General features: G+C 38.3%; 1 protein-coding gene across 1 annotated transcript; it reads left to right on the plus strand.

The window, feature by feature from the left end:
* Window positions 1-4,827: 4,827 nt before the first annotated feature.
* On the plus strand, window positions 4,828-20,564 carry atf7ip (activating transcription factor 7 interacting protein). The gene is given in 16 exon segments (XM_051106508.1): window positions 4,828-4,942; window positions 5,279-5,359; window positions 12,201-12,263; window positions 12,977-13,563; window positions 13,565-13,587; window positions 14,555-14,730; window positions 15,859-16,005; window positions 16,122-16,196; window positions 16,410-16,462; window positions 16,987-17,045; window positions 17,136-17,801; window positions 17,964-17,998; window positions 18,106-18,163; window positions 18,515-18,604; window positions 19,309-19,337; window positions 19,572-20,564. Coding segments are annotated over 15 exon segments (2,601 nt in total). The 5' UTR covers window positions 4,828-4,942; window positions 5,279-5,293; the 3' UTR covers window positions 20,046-20,564.
* The last annotated feature ends 1,943 nt before the right edge of the window (window positions 20,565-22,507 follow it).

Below are 22,507 nucleotides of genomic sequence, written 5' to 3' on the forward strand. Positions count from 1 at the left end.
CTTAGTTTCATTGCCAGCAAATTAACCAACACCAGCATAAGGTGTTACTGTGCCCCCCTTTGCCATCCTCTCGCCTCCTTGCTCCTTCCCTTTCAAAATCGAAGTAAAACTGGAAAAACAGCGTGCATAAAGCAATTGCATGCCTTCGAGAGTGTCAGCAACTGCACGCGATTAAAGATTGCATGCTTCCCACCCGAAACACACCTTCCCGCTCACTGTGATTTTTGCCTTTGTGTTTATACCAGCCACCTCGCGGCAAGTTTCTGAAGCTCCCCAGAAGCGGCGCTCTACACTGCATTGCTAAAGTGAGGTGCCTAGTCTATTTTTGATGGATAATAATAATAATCATGTTGCTGTCGTCAAAGGTATCTGCAACAGGTGATATCTCTGACTATTGTCAATACATGATACTATCGTCTGTCGGCACACCCCTACTGGCTTCCATTCTCGTCCACATCTAGATATTTTTTGCTGTACGTAATGGGTTGTTTTGCTGATTGGTATTGCAAATTGGTGTGTCTTACCATGTTATTTTATTGTATTATATTAATTATGAGCACATGGGTTTGTAGCGCAAACAGTTTTACCATTGACTGCATCTTGTTCTTCTCGTTATTTCCCTATAGCGGCTAATGAACCAGAAGACTCGCCCATAGGTGAAGTTCAGAAGTTCTTTAAATATTAAAATACAATTCATATTAATAAATAAATTATTTTTAAGATGGACAAGGGAACAAGTGACTGGAGTAGCTGTGTAGCTCGGCTTACGTAAAAATGGGGTTAAGTTTTGATGTGACGTGCCACTTGTAGGCAGTGTAGACAACATGTTAGGACATGCTTTTGGCTTTTTCGGATAACGGTATTTTTGATGCTGCATGACCAACAAAGCTGCTAATGTCTACAAACATTGCTGCTACTCCATAACTGTCACTCTCTGAGCACAAAGTGTTGAAGGTGAAAAACGCCTGTGTGGATTGAAGAGACTAGCCTTTAAAAAAAGCTTAAATGCAAAAGGATGAAGCAAAGCCAGAAGACTGAAGCATGATCTGATAACTCAGCCCACAACACATCACGCATCAATGGAAACCATCTTTGTTATCCAGAAGACAAAAGACCACCTCTGTCATGTGGCGTCACTTGTTGTGATGACAAGACTCGAATGACTCTGTTTCAACACATCCTCTTGATACAACCTTGATAATTCAGTATGGTTAAAAATTTCAATTAAATTTTAAAAGCAAGAAATTCCGCTCATGTGTGGAGGAAGTCCTGGACGTATCTTGATGTGAGGAACCAGACAAGTCTGATGTAAAGAAACAGTCTTGAAACTAAAGCCGCTTTATTTCAGTCATGTCTTCCTGTGATTTGTGCAACTTCAGTTGTTTAGCTTGACAGCAACTGAGCTGGTGGCCATGTTGTGTTATTGCAGTACAGAACTGTGAGTCTAAAATGGCAGAGAGGGGGAAGGGCTCTTAAAGAGATCTCGCTGTAAGTCTGGCTCTGAGAGTGCTGGCTGCAGTGTGCACGTTTGTTGTGCCATGTTTGGTTCCGGTCATTCTAGAAGGCTTTTAGGCTTTTAGGCTTTAATCCATAATGTTTTATATCGTTTTGTTTCATTTCATGCACTTTTATGATAATTCTGTTAATTTCTGAATGTAGTAATTCATTATACAAGAAGGAAATTCTACATTAGTTTATTCTAAAAGTAAATCTGGTAGCTTGATCCTCTAGTCAGTTTGCGTATGTTACCCAGTTTAGAAACCCAGTTTAGACCAACAAACGAGAGGGATCTAGGACACAACCCAGAGCTAAGCCAGTCGGAACTGGCTTCAGCTAGTTTCTGCAGGTCGCGTCTGTGATCAGCTGGCTGATTACAAGAGGAAAGCTGTTTTTTTCCTAAGGAAGTTATTGAATTTTTAGTTTCTAAGAAAACATAGGTTATGTCTGAACACATTTCATGTGTACAAACCCTCTCTAATACTACTTTAGTTTTTTTATATTTGGCATGGAGTAGCTCCTCCTAATGTTCATGCTGCCCTGTAATTTAAAAAATGGTATGTTCCATTAGGTATCAGCGTTTTTGCTTAGGTGTTTGTCTTCTCAGACAGGATAGGAGGAGGATCTTAGCAAATCTTGTTTTTCATGTTGGAAGCAAATAATTTTAGTGTCAGGGTTGTCTCAGCTGTCATTGTTATACGGTTGTAGGAATCTATTTTGAATAGTAAGAATTTCTGTTATATGTATATATTTTTATTGCGCATTTGCAAATACCACATTTACATAATATTTGTATTTGTTCATTTATAAGTGTTTCTTATGAGCAACTCGCAGTTATAAATAATTTAAGCACAAATGCTTAAGGAGACACCAGGAACATCAGCAGTCCCACAATACCAAATTTGAACAAATAAAATATACAAATAATATATCGATAATATATATATATATACCAATATTATCCCAAACCTTAAAAACACACTGTAGTTCTGGCATTTTTTTTTTTTTTTTTCCTCAAACTTCAGCAACAACTTTAGATGTTTAAAAAGGGAGATTTTCATTTTACACCCTGATGATAGACATTTTTTTTTTTTGGGGTTATCGCTTCAGTATATTATCTTTGTTGTGTTATTTCCAAGTGACTCATAAGAAAATACGTTTTGGATTGCTAACAGCATAACTGACCTAAATGGCTGATTTTAGTTAAAGTAGAGAGAGTAGACTGTGCACTGCTGTAGTTTCCCTTTTTATGTTTTTGTGTTGCTAGATCAGCAGTGTTCGAATTATTCATGGCTACGTTGTAGCACATACACTGTGGTTTCTTGTGGACAACAATGATCCCAGAAGCAACAATAATGAATGTCCTTTAAAAAAATTCCGCTGGCCACTTTTCAGAGGCAGAGATTTTTATGTTTGTGTTTTAACTTTACAAACCGTAAACTGTAATCACCTGGCTAATGTACAGTACTAGTCAGTGAGTGAATGAGCCGTCATCTGCTCCATTAACACTTACTAGTACTGAGTGCCAACACAGAACCTGCTATTGCATGTCATGTGAAGTCTTAGTCAATTCCTTGTTGATTCTGAGTTGGACATGACTAAGATGACAGTCAGTAAGCAAGTCAGATGTTAATTCATCGAGTGAGTCATTAGACTGATTCAACCCGATAAATCAGGTTTGAAACAAATGTTTGATTCATCTCAAAGAACTGGCACTTGTGGTAGAAAGGTCTCTTTAGAATATTTGCATTTTGCAATTCTTGGTCTTTCTCATCACATTCACTTCAGATTGTGAGCTCAAAACTCAGCTCAACTATAATTTTTCCTGCTGTCGTGCTGTAGATTCAGCAGCGTGTCGCTGCCTCTGATTAGCGGTGCAGAAAAATCTGTGGCTACTTATGCAGGGTAAAATAAGCATGTGGGGCTCACTCAAAAAACACCAAAGCGTTGGATACACTGTGTCCTGGTCTTGTATGAAGAACAAAACAGATATGAATTAGCATTTAGACAGAAATGTGGTGCCATTTATGAATTTGTACTGTTGAAATGGCTATATAGGCTCAGAACTCGCTCCTAACCTGAATTGCGGTAACCAATCTGACTAGCAATTCTGCAGCAGTACACTTATTAATTTATGATTGTATGTATATTTAGGTGGTTGTAACATGTTCTCCCTTGTATAGAAAATAACCATGAATTTTCACACCCCTCTTTTTAGAAGTGGTACATTCCTTGCTTATTACTTTCTACAGATTTGACTGCATGTTATGCAGCAGTGGGGGAGGGTAGAGTGTGCTCTCTCACTTCCATGATTTTTATCCCCACTAATATATGACAGCTTTTTTTATTATATACATAATTTTTGTGCCTTTTTTGCAAAGCGCAATTTAATAAAAAGCCTGCAGTTTGTGCCAAGACAAAAGTTTGTCTTGGCTTGTTCAATCATGCAGACTGTTCTGGTCACTGAGGACATTTTTGTTTCATGTCTTTTTTGAAAGATATAACAGTTAGGGTTTAGTAAATGGAAATAATAGTTTTTCTAGCGTAGAAGACAACATGTTTTATAAAAAGACAAACACAAACATGGTTGAGTCCAACTAATGCTCCCCTCCCCCTCCATGTACTCTTTGTGTGCTCCTTGAGGTAAGGTGCCTAGATGTGCTTGAGTCACGACTAATCACGGGCTACGCTTGAGAACCGCTACATTACAGGTTCATTTCCCAAATTATTCGTATTTTATATTTTTAAAAATTCACTGTTTGCGCTCTGAGTTGACTCTGATTGGAACACCTCACTGCTGTTTGGCAGACATAACCCTTTGATTAGTTAGACCTCAGATGGAAATGACCTGTAGTTAATGTCTGTTTGGAAATCGGACAGTTGTAACGTTCAAGTTAGCAGTGTCTCCCCCTCTCGGTCCGTATAATGGTACGACCCGTACTCTCCAGTAATTTTCCATTGTCTGCTCTGCCGTGTTACTGTGCAGCAAGAGGGTGGAGCTACACTGCAGTGTGACTGTGCTCTAGAACTAATTTCAGCTAGTTTATGTTGAGACCAAATGTATGTCTGAACAGTTTTCAGTCTCAACTCTGTTTCAAAACATGTCTACTTTAGTAAGAAAATCTAAAAGTAAATCCTGACTAAAAAAGGGGAATTGCTAAGAGAACAATCATGCTTCACTCCTTTAAAATCATGTGTGTGTGAGTGAGTGTGTGTGTATATACATAGTACAACTCATTTGTCAGTGTCACCGTATAATAGTGCATTTAATATTTATTAGCATAAATAAAAGTAGCACCCCTGTAAAACCCATGGTACAGCCCTATCTCTGCCCCTCCCCCACCTCTGCTCAGTTTTACTGCTAGGCTTTTGATCGCACGGAGGCTAGTCACGCTTGCAGATTTCTCCTCCAAGCAGAAGGTGGCCTGCATTTGAGGATAGCAGTGTAAGCTCCCAGCTCTCTGTCTTCCTGTCCTCTTGTTTCTTTTTTATTAGTTTCTTTCTGTGAATGTGTGGTTTGTTTTACTACATTGCACTAAATGTATCTACATGTGATTTATCGCAGTGAAAAGCGTGTTTGCAATTTTTATTTTCACTAGCGGAAAAGTGCAAGCATGTTTTAGCGTGGTCTAACATATTTCCTAAAAGTGCATGTTGGTTGTTCACAACATGTTTATTTGGGCAGATATAATGTGGTTCAGGGGTACTCAGTCCTGAGATTTTCCTGTCATCTGAATTTAGGTCCAACCCTCACTTTTAACTCACCTGTGGTAATTTACAGGTGATCCCGAGGAGCATGATTAGCTGGTTCAGGTCCTTTTTTGGAACCAATCAGAATCTTCAAAACCAAATCTGCACAGAGGTAAATCTTTAGTAGGATTGAGCACCCTTGTGGTAGAGCTAACATACCTAGGCCTTTTCTCTTAACAATATCACTGTTTTTATAATCTAACATTTCTGAAGTTTAATTTGTGTATGTAGTTAACTAAAATAAATAGATTAGCCATGTCTAGAGATGTTGTTGCTGTTCTATAACTGACTTGTCAAGCGCAAGGTGTCGAAGACAAGGAACACGTGGATTGAAGACATCTTATAAAAGCGAAGAACTTTGATGCACCAGAATGAAGCAAAACCAGAAGATTGATATCATAGTTCAAAGGAGCAACATCCAACTGACGTGTCAATTGAAAAACCCTTACACTGCCCAGAAGACAGAAGAAGTCAAGGCCACCTCTGTGTTATCACATCAGGTTGTGTGGGATCCAAAGCCTTGGGTAATAGAAGATTCCCTGATGAAATTTCGCAACCTTCATGAGGATGGACTGGAAGCCGGATTGGGAAAAAAAAATCAGGCTGCTAAAAGCAACTTCAGTATTAGAAACCAGAGAGAGTCAAACGCTCATTTAAATTTTATCGCCTATTCCGGTTTAGGTCACATGGATAGTGCAACCGTAGTTGTTTAGCTTGCCAGATACTGAGCTGGTGGCCATTTTATGTTACTGCAGTGCAGAGGTGCGAGTGTAAAATGGCAGAGCGGAGGAGGGGCTTTTAAAGCAGTCTCGCTGTAAGTCTGGCTCTGAGTTGTAGCTGCAGTGTGTGCACGCTTTACTGCTGAGTGCCGCGTTTGGTTGCTGTCCTTCTAGAGGAGTTTAAGCTCCATTGCCTGAAATGTTTTCCATTTCACGCACCTGAATGAATTTTTGTAAGGTTTTGAAAAGTTTAAATGGGGAAACTGAACATCAGCTAATTTACAAAAAATAAAATTGACAGCGTGATCCGCTGTTTAATTGCTTTACCAGAAACATAAGTGTTTTTAGACATGAAAGAGAGAGGGATCCATGAGATCTAAACTCGTTTCAGCCTGTTGCTGCCGGTCGTGTCTGTTATTAGCTGGCTGTGCATAAAGTAGTTGGTGGAAGCTGTTTTTGTACAAACAGTTGTTGTGATTGAGGGTTTCAGGATGGATTTGGGTTATTTTAATGCTGTTATTTCATCAGTGATACTTACTGTTGTAAATATTACATATTCCATTGCCAGTCGTATGCACTTGTACTTTCGCTAGATTGCGCATCTACTTAGGAAATCGCTATTAAAGCAGTAAAAAGGGTCAGTTTTTTGAAATTGAGATTCATACATCATAAGCTTTCCACTGATGTATGGTTTGTTAGGATAGGACAGTATTTGAATGAGATGCATCTATTTGAAAACCTGGAATCTGATGGTGCAAAAATCAAAACATTGAGAAAATCGCCTTTTAAAGTCTGAAAGAAGCTCTTAGCAATGCATACTACTAATTAAAATGAAGTTTTGGTATATTTACGGTGGAATATTTACAAAATATCTTCATGGAACGTCATCTTTACTTTATATCCTAATTATTTTTGGCATAAAAGAAAAAAACGAACATTTTAACCCATACAGTGTATTGTTGGCTATTGCTACAAATATACCCGTGCTACTTAAAACTGGTTTTGTGGTTCAGGGTCACAAATAGTGTTATAAAAAGCATAAAATGAACATGAAGGTGTGTGCCTGATGCTTTATGAAGTGTAGTTCATTTCTCAAAGCTTTAACAAATTAGTTTTTGTAATGAATATATAACAATGTGTGAACACAATATTTTAACTACAATCAAAATATAATTATAAAAATCTTAATTAGAATAAAACACAAGCATATAGTCATATATAGCCAAATGTAATAAGAAATTAAAATACCAGAATAGTTATATCAGTGTAAAATATGTAGCATAGAGCGCAATAAAAACGAGAGAGAATGAATCTAATTTTACACCCTGATAGCATAGTTTCTTTATTGTTCTCATCATAGCTGCAGTATTAAGCTCATATTTTTTTCTTCCCATGTGACTGAAAAGGCGCCACACTTCCTCCATATGAAAATGTACGGCTTTGAATTTATCAGATTAAAATCTTAGCGCTCAGCCGCATTCAAAGCCTTCATCAGACATTAGGAACATTGGTGTAAAATAACATGAATTTTTGAAGATTTGAATGATTTCAAGCAGTCACAGACATCCTTGTATTCAAAGTTCTGCATCTCCACACGCCTTTATTTATCGTATGATCCACGTTTGTTTTTTTTACCGTTACGACTGCACATTCTTCAGCAGTGGGGGAGACTGAGTGTTCTCACTGTGAGTTTTACCCCCAGTTAAAATGAAGAACGTCTTTCCCGTTTTACACCCTGTGTATGTGTTTGATTTCTCTCCATAGTTTCATGGAATGTGTTTGTAGTGTCTTCCAAAATTTAAAAACAGAAGGGCACTGTTTTCTGCTGTAGAAGTCCACACGTTTGCATGCATGGTAGATATCGAGCAACTCTTCCTTTTCCATTCACACCTGAAGTGAGATGACCAGACGTGCTTGCATTTTTTCACAATCATAGGATGAACCTGAGAAGTATTAGGTTCTTTTTGTGTGCATCATATCAATGCGCTTTTATTGATTGTGGATGGCGGCAAGTATGGGCACGAAAGGGACATTGACGAGCTTCATGCAGAAGACACCAAACAATGCCATTTCAAAGCCAAACGATCTTTTCTGTCCACTCTGAAAGTAAAAAGTTGCAATGCAACAAAATCACATCTGATCAGATTGTGGTTTTATCGGTTTGGACATTCTCTTGCAGTGTATTTGCACAGTACTGCTGAACGACAAGTCTCTAAGAAAACTAAGAAAAGCTTATGTTTTTAAGACTTCCATGCTGCGTTTTCTGTCAGCATCATTTTTCTTAATATCCTTGTGAATCTTGAGGGATTTGTCACATCAGATGTTTCTGAAAATGGGCGGAGATACCCTATGCAAAAAAATGGAAACGCGGTGTTGCTTGTCATGGCTAGGACAGAAGCGCAGATTAATGTGGAAGAGCGTTTCGGTCGTGTCGCGTTTGATTGGGAAACTGTGTCAGACCTCTGAGTATGTGAAAAGTCATCCGTATTTACTGTCTGTTAGGAACTCCGTCAGTGGCAACAAATGTCATGCGGGTTTTACGAGATTTGTAAAATCTGTTGTGCTTATATTTTTCTTTTTTGACTTAAGACTTGTGTTAAAATTGACAGTGGGCATATTAGGAACAGGAATTGATTTGTTTAGATAAGGAAGGCCTTCTGCTTTATATCATGGACTGAATGTAGGCTTTTTTTTATGCCATTCTTGTCACTTTTATTTATAGGCACAGTAGAGAGATGACAGGAAAAAATGGACAAAACAGGAGCTTGAAAAATGCCATGAGCCAGACTAGAACCTACATCGGCCTACACTACACTAATCGCTATGTCTAATAAAACATTGCTGGGTGACATTTTAGCCTGGTTTACTAGGAAAACAATGAATTGAACATTAAGGATTCACTTCCCCTTTAATCTTGCTTAGGGAATAACTCACAAGAAAATACAAAAATGAAGCAAAATAAATGCGTTTTTGTGAAAGCTAATCACAAATGTCTTCACAACGGTGTGAAATGTTCATGAGCTGAGACTGATTCAATGTGACTCGCCTGTTTTTGGAAAAAAGAATAGTCAGAAGTGACCCGTTATGCTTAATTGTCTGTCACTGTACATTTAAATGGTGAGCTTAGCTCATTTTGTTGTCAAAAGTTGCAGCCTTTTGACCTTTCACCTCATTATAATCCTGTTTTGTGCAATAGCACAGCTACTGCCAAAAGATGTTTGCTCTGTATAAAGATTCAAGCTACTGAGTTATTACTTGAGAAATGGACTTTGAAAACAGCATATAGACAAATTGTCACTTAATGTTTTTAAAATGCAGAGCAGATTCAGTTTCGCCGTACTCCCTCTTGTGTTGACATGTAGCGGTGCATGTGAGACACCCCTTTTCTCTTATAATGGTACGATCCACATCGCAGTAATTTTCCACCCTGTTTTCTCTGTGCCTGCAGCAGTGGGGGAGGGGGCAGGGTTTTTTTGCTTTTCAGCACATGGCTGTTTTTCTTTCTTGCTGCTGAGGTTTTTGTTCTTTATTTTACTCTTGTTTCTAAAGGTTTTTGGTTGAATGTCTTATTTTGGAACACTTTCTTCAATCGCAGGTTTTAGAGTACCGCTGGTCGATCACTGAGCTTCTCTGAGGTGATGAATCATCTCACAGTCTCAGCATGAGTCAAAAAGTGACCTTTTGTTTCATATAATGCTCTCCTGTTGGTTGTAACGCCACAATTGTGTGTAGCTACAGTGTTTTTTAAATTTTTATTCTGGTTACAGCCAACACCTTACAAAGAATGTGCTCCGCCTCTCCACACGAGATCCCTTCCCCCCTCCCGTTCTCTCTGTCTCTCTCTGTTCCTCTTTTCTGTGTTGTGTGCGCTTTGAGCTAGTCGGGAACTAGGCATGCTCCTGTTTTTGCGCTCACTACTAATCAAGGCCTACTCTTGAAGACTACACCTCAAGGTTGTTTTTGAGCGGTTTTGGTTCTTGGAGACTTTAATTTTTTTGAATTCACATTCATGTTTAGTAGTGTTTACTCAAGATTAACAGACTTTTTGGTGGATGTCTTTATTATTATTTTTTTTGATGAATTCTAAACGTTTTTTTCACGTTTCCGTTTTATCGTGGACGTTGACTTTTTACGTTTTTCTTTTGCGTTGCATTCGTTTTCGCTGTTAGTGCGAATTTTTACATTTTGACAGGATTGGGATCATCTGTTTTACGTTCGACTAGGAAATTTAATTAACGCTTTGGCTTTTCGTATTTTAAGCACTGATTGCGGAAATTCCGTAAACGAGCACGATTCGTTGCGATCTTTTTGTATTTAATACTTTTTTTTTTTGCTATGAATTTACTTATTTTAGATTTAACGGTTGCTTATTTTAGATTTAGATTTATTTTTTTTGTTAGCTTACCATTGAAGTGATTTCACCTATCAGGCAGGTTACCTTGTTTTTTAGACGAGGTGTGGCGTTTGTTGGTTTGTCGGACTGTTCTTTGCTAGCAATCCGCAAGAGGTTGTTTCTGAAACCGGCTTTGGTTGAAGGTGACCACAGATTCTGTGGATTTTGAGCCTCATGGGGAGGAGTACTGTAGAACTGAGCCTGGCTTTACACCGCAGCTCTGGCGACCATTTTGCAACGAGCGGCAACCTCAGCGTCTATGTTTACAGTCAGGGTGGGGGAGGGCCGCAGTGAGGCTGTGCGGTGTGAACAACACTAGAAGAACAAGCTTTCCAGAAGCTAGCAGCCATTTTTATAAAATGAATGTCCTTTTTATGGACACTCAACTGAGGAGATGGAGGAACACAGAGATGCATTTTATTACTGTTTAGTTTTTGTCAGACATTTCTCTGTTCTTTTCAGATTGATGGGTTGAAATGAAAATGTTACCTCAGTTTGTCCTCAGTTTCTCTTTAACTAACCTGACACCTTCATTAGTGTACAGTCTTATCACCTGTCTTGCTCCTGACACAGTAGTTTGTGGTGTTTAGGAAGGAAAATTAATCAAAGCTATAAAACCTTAGGTTGAATTGCGTAAAGTCTTTTTCGTTGTCGTCTTCCTCCGAGGAATGGCTGTTGACAGGAAGTTAAAGGTGTTGCGAATGGTCCATGAGGACGAGATTTTGGTATATATAGAAGCCACGTCATTCACACCTGCCAGGATGATTGTTAATGTAGCAGTGCAGCAATGCGGCGTCCTGTGGGTTTATGCTTGCAGCTGAATGCAAGATATTTTTATGGGATGTGTAGTAAAACAGAGAAGCTGAGATGAGTATATCTAAAGTTAATGTGAGGCGTTAGAATGAAATCAAGACGGATTAATTGTTCAGATCCAGGTGTTTTGATGCTAATAGCAAGATTCAACATTTTAAAACTAGCAATTTGTTCAACTCTTATTAATGGGAGTGCTGAGAAATACAGGAAGCTGCTTATTGTAATAATTATTTGAGTTAAGCTTCACTGTACTTTGATTTATCTCTGTTTGGTCTTGGCTGAGAGGTGTCATTTTCAGAACAGTTTTAGCGTTTGATGCCAAATGTGCCACTATTATTACTACCTGATTATTTTTTTGTGTATCACATCATGAGTTTATAATTAAAGAGTATGGCAGATGGCTATTCTTTGTGTACTATTTTAGTTTTGACAGTCTCTTAATGAGCCTGAAAGAGAACACCACGTACCGCAATGTATTTTTAAATACCTTTCCTTCTTTTTAGATTGCAAATAGGTTTTAATATTCCCTTGACTTGTTAAAATCACAAATCGCAATGTACTTCTGTATCACATAGTGTGTGATGCACTGATTCATTTCTGAAATAAGTCTCATCTACTTGTATTTACAGGATGTCATCAGCTTTAGCTGAAGTTTTCTTTAGCTGTTTGCTCAAGTTTTTTGGGTTTTGTAAAATTTTATTTTTACTCAGTGAGTTTATATTTTGTCTTAACATTTGGCTACATATTCAGCATGGATTGTAACCCATACACATAGAACTAAGAAAGTATTTTGATTAGATAACTAGATAATGTAGAATATGCCTATGCTCATGTGTTACGATAAAACTGCTAGGTTATGATTGCATAATATTAACATTATGAGAGCAACTTAATTAAAACATGAGGGAGCTGTGCTCAAAAGAAACTGAAGGATGTTTTTGAGTTGAAGAATTATTAGTTAAATACATAGTCATGCAAAACAATTAATTACATTTCAAAGCTAATATTAAATTTTTATTTTTGTTTAGGATCCTCAAGCGACTGGCTGCCAAATCCATGAACAGGAAAGTACGAGACCTCACAGAAGCCTGGTGAGACAAACTAATGTCTTTTTGTGATTTAACACTGAAACATAAGTACTAGTCTAGTTTAAGTACGATGGTAGCTTTGAAAATCTGCATTATATAATGAACTCCTCTTGTCGCTAGCAGATTCTGTAGAGTGCTGCTCTTATTGGCTGAGAATTGCACCAATCAGTTTGAGGGGGAGGACACAAAGTCTGCTCTCCCTCTCAGTATTCTGAAATCACATGCACTGCTGACTGTTACGGCCCTACCAACTCGCTAGTTATGTCAATTGAACTGAGGAAGGTTATTGGTTTTCGTTAGCTTCAACTACTTTCACTGCAGATGCCAGGCGGTTTGTGGACTTGTTAATCAGAGATGTGCTTCAGGTCAGAATGATAGTGTGGGTAAACAGAACTAAACAGTTTAGTACTTTTAGGTAGTTTTTTTTTTTTTTTTTTAGGTAGTAGTAGTTCAGCCAAAGTCTTAGGCCAGGGTTGTGGTTATGGTTTTGTTAAAGTTAAAGAAGGTTTTGTGATCGAGGCCAGAGAGAAAATTCTAGAAGAGCAGGAAATGGTGTTTAGATGAGTGACAGTGACACCTTGTGGTCACACAAATAAATTCACTTGTACTTGGTCAGATTAATCAGATGTGTTGAGTACCAGATGGAGTTTAGCTAACTAGCCTGTTTAGGATATCAAACACTTGTTTGACCATATCCTCCCACCGTTTTTCCACAGGTGAAAATGGAAGTAGCTGTACCAGAGGAACCTCAGAAGAAAATCTTTCGTGCACGGAAAACAATGAAGATGAGCGATCGGCAGCAACTGGAAGCTCTGCACAACACCTTGTCCACCACCACCACCTCCAGCTCCGCCTCTTACTCATCTTCCTCCCCACGACCGCAGACACCGCTGGTGAACGGCACCCACACCGAAAAGGAAAAAGAGAAGGTCAAGGAGAAAGACTTGAATCATAAAGAGGCCGACTTGATGTCACCTGTCGCCGATTCAGCCCAGTGTTCCCCTTCTCCGTCTTTCACCCTCTCTCGATCTCCCTCTCCACCCAACACGCAGTCTACCTCACCTTCTATGGATATTGACGACCCCCTTGTGGCCGCAGAAGAGAAAAAGGAGACCAGCAATAAAAGTTCCTCCTCTTCTCTTTCTGCTTCCCCCTCTGGGTTGAACTGTGATCCAGAGGTTAAGGAAGGATTTCTGTGCTTGAGCGAAGAGGATGAAGTCCAAACGGACAAAGATGAAAAGAAAGAAGGTAGTGAGGAGAAGATGAATGTAGATGAGGAGAAAGAGGACCAAAAAGACGAAAAAAGACACTTCTGAGGATGCAGGAGGTGAGAATGTCTAGGAACTCAGCCTGCCTGCAAACTACCGGTTGATCTTTAATTTCAGGAAGTTGAGAGATTAAATGTCACATTCGCATTTCCGTACAATTTATTTGCGGCGACTTTAAAAATGCTCATCTGTTAATTGGAGAAGTAAAATATGAGCTTTCCAGTTTTTCCTCAGATAATCCTGTAGTAGTTTTTTAAGGAATAAGAGATGAACTAGTGATTTTTGAGAGAATTACGAATTATTTTGTGGTCATTAAAGGGATAGTTTACCCAAAAATTACCGTTCCATGTCATTCCAAACCCTCTTTTGTTTGTCCTCAGAAAACAAATTTAGATATTTTTGATTAAATCCGAGGTTGAACCACTGATGTCCCTTGGACTATTTTGTCAAAGTTTTTTGGTACCTTTCTGGACCTTGAATGTGGAAGGACCCTTGCTGTCTATGGAGGGTCAGAAAGCTCTTGGATTTCATCAAAAATATCTTAATTTGTGTTCCGAAGACGAACAAAAGTCTAACGGGTTTGGAACGACATGAGGATGAGTAATCAATGACACAATTTTCATTTTTGGGTAAACTTTCCCTTTAAGTAGAAGAATAGTTTACCCAAAAATGAAAATTGCCACATTTACTTATACTCATGTTGTTCCAAACCTATATGACTTGCTTTCGTAGGTGGAACACAAATTTGGTGGAACATTTTAACTTTTTTTTCCCACAATGAATGTCAAAGCTAAACATTTTTCAGTATCTATTGTATTTTACTGTAGAAAAGTCAAACCGTTTTGGAACAATGAGGAAGAGTAAATTAAAAAAAAATCTTTTGAAGGTTTAACTATGCGGCTGTTGCTTTGGGATATTTGTTATAGCTCAATAGTCTTGACATGAAGTTTAGCATTTGAGCTAACGTTCTTTGCACTAGTAGCCCTACCGTAAAGCCTAAACGTTTCCTCTGCTTCTACTCAACAGCAGACAACAGTCCCTCTGCTGGTACAAAGAGATCACTGTCCGAAGAGAAAGATGAAGATGACAAAGAAATTGAGGAGAGAGATGGAAAACGAGCAAGGCTGGAGGGTGAGGAGCTGGAGGCCCAGCTAGAGCTGAAAATCACAGCCAATGGCGGGAGCCGGCATAAACTTGAGAAGGTTTGTTATTTATTTGTTTGTTTGGCTAAATCCATTTAAGTTCTTACCATATACAACACCACATTTTCATATAATTGAATGGGAAACAGAGATATGTGATTAAAAGGGATGGTTTACTAAAAACATTAACATTCTGTCAGCATTTACTCAATCTAAACATGTATGGGTTTCTTTGTTCTGTGGAACTTAATGTATTTTGAAGACTTTTGTTCATGTTTGAAAAACAAATGAAGGTTGTGTTCAGAAGAGAAGTGCTTTTATACAGTTGAGGTCAAAAGTTTACATCCCCCTTTCAGAATCTGTGAAATGTTATCAAACAAAATGCATGTCATTGTTTATTTAGTACTGACCTGAATAAGATATTTCACATAAGATTTTTACATACAGTCCACAAGAGGAAATAATAGTTGAATTTATGAAAATGACCACGTTCAAAAGTTTACATCCCCTTGATTCTTAATACAGTGTTCTTAGCTGAATGACCCACAGCTGTGGTTTTTGTTTAGTGATAGTTGTTCATGAGTCCCTCGTTTGTCCTGAACAGTTAAACTGCCTTAAATCCTTTAGGTTCCCCCAAATATTTTGGTTTTTCAGGATTTGTGTATTTGAACCCTTTTCAACAATTACTCTATGATTTTTGAGATCCATCTTTTCACACTGAGGACAACTGAAGGACTCATATGCAACTATTACAGAAGGTTCGAACGCTCACTAATGCTCCAGAAGCAAAATGTTGCATTAAGAGCCGAGGGGTGAAAACTTTTGAACAAAATGAAGATGTGCACATTTTTCTTATTTGCCTAAATATAATATTTTTTTCATTTAGTACTGCACATCAGAGGCTACAGAAGATAGTTGCATGTTTCCTGGAAGACAAAATCAGTTAATTTTACCTTCAAGTTTAAAAGGTTTTCACCTTTTTTGGATAAACTAACTCTTGAGTTTTGGGGGAAATTTTGGAAACTGTTTCTAAATTGTCATATTTCCTGGATATTGGTCTATAACACTCATGATAAACATCCAAAAGTCTTCTATAAGAACAGAGAAAATTTTGCGTAATTTCCAGGACTTTCCAGACTATCAGACGTGAGACATTATTAATTTTCTGTCTCTCTGTCTTCCTATTAGATGGTACAGCAGTTAGTCGAGGAACGGTTACGGGTGTTGCAGTTGACTGTGTTTGACCGAAGCATAAAAGAGCTGAAAGAGAGAGTGGAGAAGATTGACAATGCAACCAAACAACAGAATACAATGCAGCATATTAACACACTACAGGTGAGTTTTAAAGTTTTCAAAAATTTTATCAAATTGTACATCTACAATAGAAACAGTTAAAAGAATGGGACTTTAAAACTTGATACTGAACATCAATAAAACTGTTTTCATTTTAGGCTAAGATTTCCCGGCTGGCCAAAAAGTTTGGTGCTGCTAATCAGGCCACGGAGAACTCCAAGCGAACTCAAGAGGTAAGAGCAAGAATCACTGTTAAAAAAAAACATTTTATTGTTTTATTTGGTCAAATTGGCCAGATTATGCGAGTTATTAAGCCATGGTAAGCCATTAATGGTCCTTATCCATAAATATAATACCCTTTTCAGTGATTAATTGCAAGTACAATGGGCTTTTCGAATATTTATTTCTATTTTAAGGTAAAATGCGTTTTGTTTCTTTGTAATCAGGCTCAGGCTGCTGCTCAGGCTAACAATGCAACCAACATGACTACACCGCAACGGTAAACATATGACATCAACCTTTATTCATCTTCACAAGATCAAGTTCCCTTCCTTTATTCCAAAACATTATAGTCATTTGTTTTTTTTTTCAAAATTAAGTCTGGCCTATACTGCTGTTATGGGACAAAGTTGTCTGACTTTCAGTCCTCCTTTGTTGCCATTTACACAACGTATTTTCGCGTTTGAAAAACAAAAACGTTTTGTGTGCGAGATGCTGAAAAAGCTGCATGTTCAGTCATCTGAGTATCTAGCGATATTTTACATGGAAAACCAATAGAAAAGCAACATAATCGAATGCAAAAATGCATTGTGTGAATGGCACTTAAAACTTGACATCTAAACAGTTCATCATCCTTTTTCTGCATTGGTTGAGCTAGCTAGCCACAAAACCATTATAGGCACACTTACTCGCAGGATGATTTGGAAAAACGGCACATGTTAGTAATTCAAAAAGTTTTGGTAAATAATATTTGAAATGCTTATGTTGTTGCAATTACTGACGTACGATTTCTGTTTTTTGCAGTACTGTTAAAACAATGGATCCCAAACTGACCAGTCCAGCCTCTGGTTCTAATTCAACTGGTGAGCTTTTCATTCTTTTGTTTTTAATTTATATTAATTCTAGTTCTCATTTTAACTCTTAAAGTAACTTTTTCTTTCTTCGCCCCTCAGCAATTCCAGCCCAGCCGAAACCGCTGTCCACCCCGACTACGCCAAGCTCCTCCGCGCTAGCTTCTCCTGCACCCATTCTACAGATCATCTCCACAACAACAAGCTCTACTTCCTCATCCACTTCTTTGCCTGGCCAGTCTCAGACAGGCACCCTGCTACTAAAGACTGGACCCAGTACAGGGGTCATGACTAGCACCCCAGCAACTTCTGGGGGTCAGTCAGTGGCTATTCAGCCTCTTTTGATTCAGCTGCCTTTAGCGATGGCAAATGGGCAAAGTGGAGCGTTGGTTAATACCGCCAGTGGTGTTGGTTTAATACCGGTGTCATCGTTATCTACGGTTAGCAGCAACAATAAGGCAAAGACAACTACACCTGCTACCACATTCATCCTTCAGAAGCCAGCAGGCAGCGTTGTTTCGTCTTCCTCGACATCGGCAGCTCCGGCCGTGTCGTTAGCGAGAGCCGTGTATCCGGGTGGCACAGGGACTGTTAGTTCACCCAGCACAGGGATATCTGTGACAACAGCCCGAACACCTACGCAGAGTGCTGCTGTTGTGGGAGTGTCTACAGCGGCCTCTTCTCCAGGAACCACAGGACCTGCGGCAACAGGATCGGCGGCAGCTGCAGCGGGTCCACCTTCGGCTTCAGCGCTGGCCTCAAAGACAGGTATGAGAGAATGTCAGTCATGCCGACACTTTTTATAGTATTTATAGTATTGGCTAAATGTAAAGTGCTTTATTCTGTTTTGTAATTTGATGTTTTTTGAATATTTGAAAATCGTATTGATTGTTTCCTAATGTAGTCTCGTTAATCTCTCATTTTTAATAGATAATCAGGCCTCAACACCGAAAACACCCTCTCAGGTAAGCAATGAATCATTGTAAAACAACAAGATGCTTAAAATGTCATTGCAAATACTACTTTTGTAAAAAGTGCAGTTTTATACAAAATTCTATTCCTCTCTTTACAGACTGGGCGTCCCAAAGGTTCTGTGATAGATCTGACAGAAGATGATGACGATGTTCAAGGTAAAACACAGCTGCTCTTCATTCCTCTGTTTTAACGTGCCAGTCACATTAGCAAAATTTCACAGGTGTTAAAAAAAAAAAAAAAAAAAAAAAAAGGGTTAATTTTCTGTTGTTAATATGGTAGCATTGTATAAAGGAGGAACGCTCACGCAAAAGTCACTTTAAAAACAAGCAGCTTTCTGTTGGTGAGCTTGAATATAGGTGAAATCTGGAGAATGTTGTCACCCTCACACTTACTAGAATTGAAATTGAATTAAATTCAGTCTCACTGCTAAATTTTCTGACCTGTTTGTTAAGCTACTGGTTAGTTAGGTTTCCTAATACTTTTCTCTGTTTGCGGTTGCTGTCCAGTGACAGGAGTCCAGAAGGCCACTGTATCACCCATGTCTACCCAGCGTGCATCTGGGCCACCTCCTTTAGTCAGTTCTACCACTAATGCTGGTGAGTGAAAAGTAGACCTTTTTTTCCCCCTCTCATTTTATACTGCTTTTTAGGACTGTCGCTAATGATTATTTTGGTAATCGGTTGATTATTCTGATGATTAATTGAGTAATCGAATCATTGTAGTTAGTTTTTTTTTGTGGTAGTGAAAACAGTCCTATGGCTCATTTTTTTTTTCTACTTTTTAGGGCTGTTACTAATGATTACTTTGGTATTAGAGTAATCTTTCGATTATTCTGACGTTTAATTGAATAATATAATTGTTATATTTATTTTTATTTTGTAGTAGTAAAAATAGACCTAAACCTCTCTCCTTTTATTCTACATTTTATGGCTGTCACTAACGATTATTTTGGTAATTGATTTTTTTTTTTTTTTTTTTTTTGATAATAAAAGTAGACCTAAGCCTCTCTCTTTTTATTTTATTTTTAGGGGTTTCCCTAACAGTTGTTGTGGTAATCGAGAAATCGGTCGATTATTCTGATGATTAATCGAGTAATTAAATCATTATATTTATTTTTTGTGGTAATAAATATAGGTATATGCAAACAATAAATTTGCAAAAACGACAAACAAAAAAACAATAAAACAAAAAAAATTATTGGATTGGATATATTGGATTGTGACAGCCCTACTGCTTTTTGCCTGTGTCGTTCTAAAATTAAAAGCTGTAGACTGACATGTTTTATATTTTCCCTGTTCAGGAGCACGATCGGCACAACGTTCCTCTGTGGTGAGTGTGTTGCCTTAAAAAAAACAAAAAAAAAAAAACAAAACAAAACAAAAAAAAAAAAAAAAAACAAAAAACAAACAAACAAACAAACAAACAAACAAACAAAAAAAAATATATATATATATATATATATATATATATATATATAATAAATATATAAAGTCAGAAATGCTAAGTGAAATTACATGCTGTGCCCCCCATAATCTTTCTTACCTTCACTCTTTGTTCTCTCAGGATTCTCCATCTCTATCCCGTCCAAGCTCTTCTTCCTCCACCACTCTTCCACCATTACCACTGGCACCGTCGCCACCGTCACGTCTCCCACCCGAGGCCGCCCACACATCCCCTCCGCAGCAGCCCCAGCTTAAACTGGCCCGTGTCCAGAGCCAAAACGGGATCGTCCTGTCCTGGTGCGTTGCAGAAACGGACCGCAACTGCGCCGCTGTAGATACCTATCACCTGTACGCCTATCACCAGGACCACCAGGGGGCAGCATCGGGCACCGGTGCTTCGGCTCAGTCACTGTGGAAGAAAATCGGGGAGGTGAAGGCGCTGCCGCTGCCCATGGCGTGCACCTTGACCCAGTTTGTGTCCGGGTCGACATATTATTTTGCCGTCAGGGCCAAAGATGTGTACGGCCGCTTCGGTCCTTTCTGTGAACCGCAGTGCACTGATGTCATTAACCCAGCATCCCCTGCAGCATCCTAAGACGATTCCAAAAGGGTGGGATGGTACAAAAGGATGTGGCCGACGGAAGTTTGATGGGAGATTTGTAATTGTTACAAAATTGTTAACTATGCGCAGACCACTGGTTTAGTCTTGCCCTTTGTGTTAGGAATTGTAGGGAATTCAAATAGGTTGTCTAATGCAAATGGAAATACAAATAATCATCAGTGCATACAGACATGCGTACACTATTTGTTTCAACTTTATTTTACAATAAGGAGGGAACTATCGGACATACATTGTGCTTGAAATTGTATTTTCCTTGTGCAGAATGTTCAGAGTTAAGTATTGTTTTTGGATTTCTTTCTCTTTCTTTTTTTATTATTTTTTTTTTAATAAAACGATATTCAATACATTGCACAGTTGTTCCAATATAGGTCCCGGTCATTAGCTACAGGACAGGAAAGCTGAGGTGTTAAAGGTTTTGTAATGTTTTTTGTCTGGTACCCAGACACTCCAAAATGACACTCAATAAAAGTATTGATATATTTAAAAACGTCTCTCTTAAGTGTGAATTATTGAATGACATACAAGATCGCTGATATATGCTTTTAATTATCTACATGTTTCTTTACGTGACTTAAAATTTTTATTTGTTCTTTTCCAATTTCGAATAATGGAGGGGTAAGTTACAAGAAAGGTTAAAGTAGTTCACTTCCAGGACAAAAATGTACAGATAACATACTCACCTCCTTGTCATCCAAGATGTTCATGTCTTTCTTTCCTCTCCATATAATGGACTTCTATGGTGCCCCTGAGTTTGAACTTCCAAAATGCAGTTTAAATGCAGCATCAAAGGGCTCTAAATGATCCCAGCTGAGGAAGAAGGGTCTTATCTAGCTAAATGATCGGTTATTTTCAAAAAAAAAAAAAGTACAATTTATATACTTTAACCTCAAACACTCCTCTTGTCTCGGTCTGCGTGAACTGTTTTTTTTTCTGGTTCAAGACGTGGGGTGTGCCAAACTCCTATCTCATTTTCTCAAACTTCAAAATTGTCCTAAATCGCTGCAGAAGTACCGACCCAGTGTTTACTAAGTGAACATGCAAATGGCCTTCCCGAAAACAGGTAAAACGGCGATGTTGTAAGATGATTTTGAGGTTGGAGGGAAAAAACTGTATTGAACCAGAACAAACAGAGTCCACGCAGACCTAGACAAGATGAGCGTTTGAGGTTAAAAAGTATATAAATTGTATTTTATTTTTTTTTAAATAACCGATCATTTTGCTAGATAAGACCCTTATTCCTCGGCTGGAATCGTTTAGAGCCTTTTGAAGCTGCATTTAAACTGCATTTTGGAAGTTCGAACTCAGGGGCACCACAGATGTCCATTATATGGAGAGGAATCCTGAAATGTTGAAACGTAAGTTCTTTATGACTGAAGTATTGGATATGATTTCAGCACATGGCTATTTCCTACATGACTAATGAATCCCTGAGTTCCAGGAAAATTCAGAAAGCTACTACCACAACAATGCCACAGTCGCAACTTCGGAAAGCTGTTAGTACCACAAACGCACAGTTTGTAGGAGAGCTGCAAGGAAAATGGAGTGCAGATGGAGAAAAAAAAGCTTAATCACATTTTTTTCCAGGTATTGTTAAGCACTTGAAGGTTGCAAGGTCAGCATGTTAGCAAGCCCAGTAGAAAAAAACAGATTAATCAGAGGTATTTGGCACTGCAACAAGATTAACAAGACTATTATAGTGTAGTAGCTGTGTAATTTCCCTTCTAGACAAAGAAAAAGGAATAGAGAACGTTAGAAACATACTTGGAAATGCTTGGAATCTGCTGCCTCAGCTTCTTGGACTACATCATTTACTGATATAGGAAGGAATTCACAAAACTTACTGCAGCTTTAAATCCTTGTGTGTTTGATGGTCTTTTCCTGCCTGAGCGAGTGGATCCAAGATTCAGTGTGGACCAGACTTCATGCCATTAATCAGAAATCTGGATATTCAATACAACATTTCCAACATCCACCTCATAAATATTAAAAAGAAGGCTACAGAATCCTCTCAATTCATGATGTAGGAATGTTAGTTCAGAACTTGATTATTGCAATGTGCAAATAGCTGGAAGTCCAGCTGTCTTCATGAACATGTTACAGTTTATTCAGTTCAACCAGCTCTAAAAAATATCAAGATGCACTATTTTTCTTTTAATTCATCAGTGCGTTTTATTTACAAGTACATTCATTTATAATAAAAGCATTAAATACATTTGCCAACCAGAAGAGGCTGCTGTTGTCTCCACTCTAGGCTCTACTCTGTGTAAAGTTCCATTAAAATAATAAGTGCTACACAAGTAGAATTAAACTGAATGAAAATTAAACAAACCTGTAATGTCTACATAACGAGAATAATCCGAACAGCACTAGTATAGTTTGCACTGTGCGGATTTTATCTACATGTTCTTTCTACACTGGCCACAAGAGGGCAGTCC

Source organism: Labeo rohita, chromosome 1 (genome assembly GCF_022985175.1).
Source record: "Labeo rohita strain BAU-BD-2019 chromosome 1, IGBB_LRoh.1.0, whole genome shotgun sequence".
In the NCBI taxonomy this organism is placed as follows: Eukaryota; Metazoa; Chordata; class Actinopteri; order Cypriniformes; family Cyprinidae; genus Labeo; species Labeo rohita.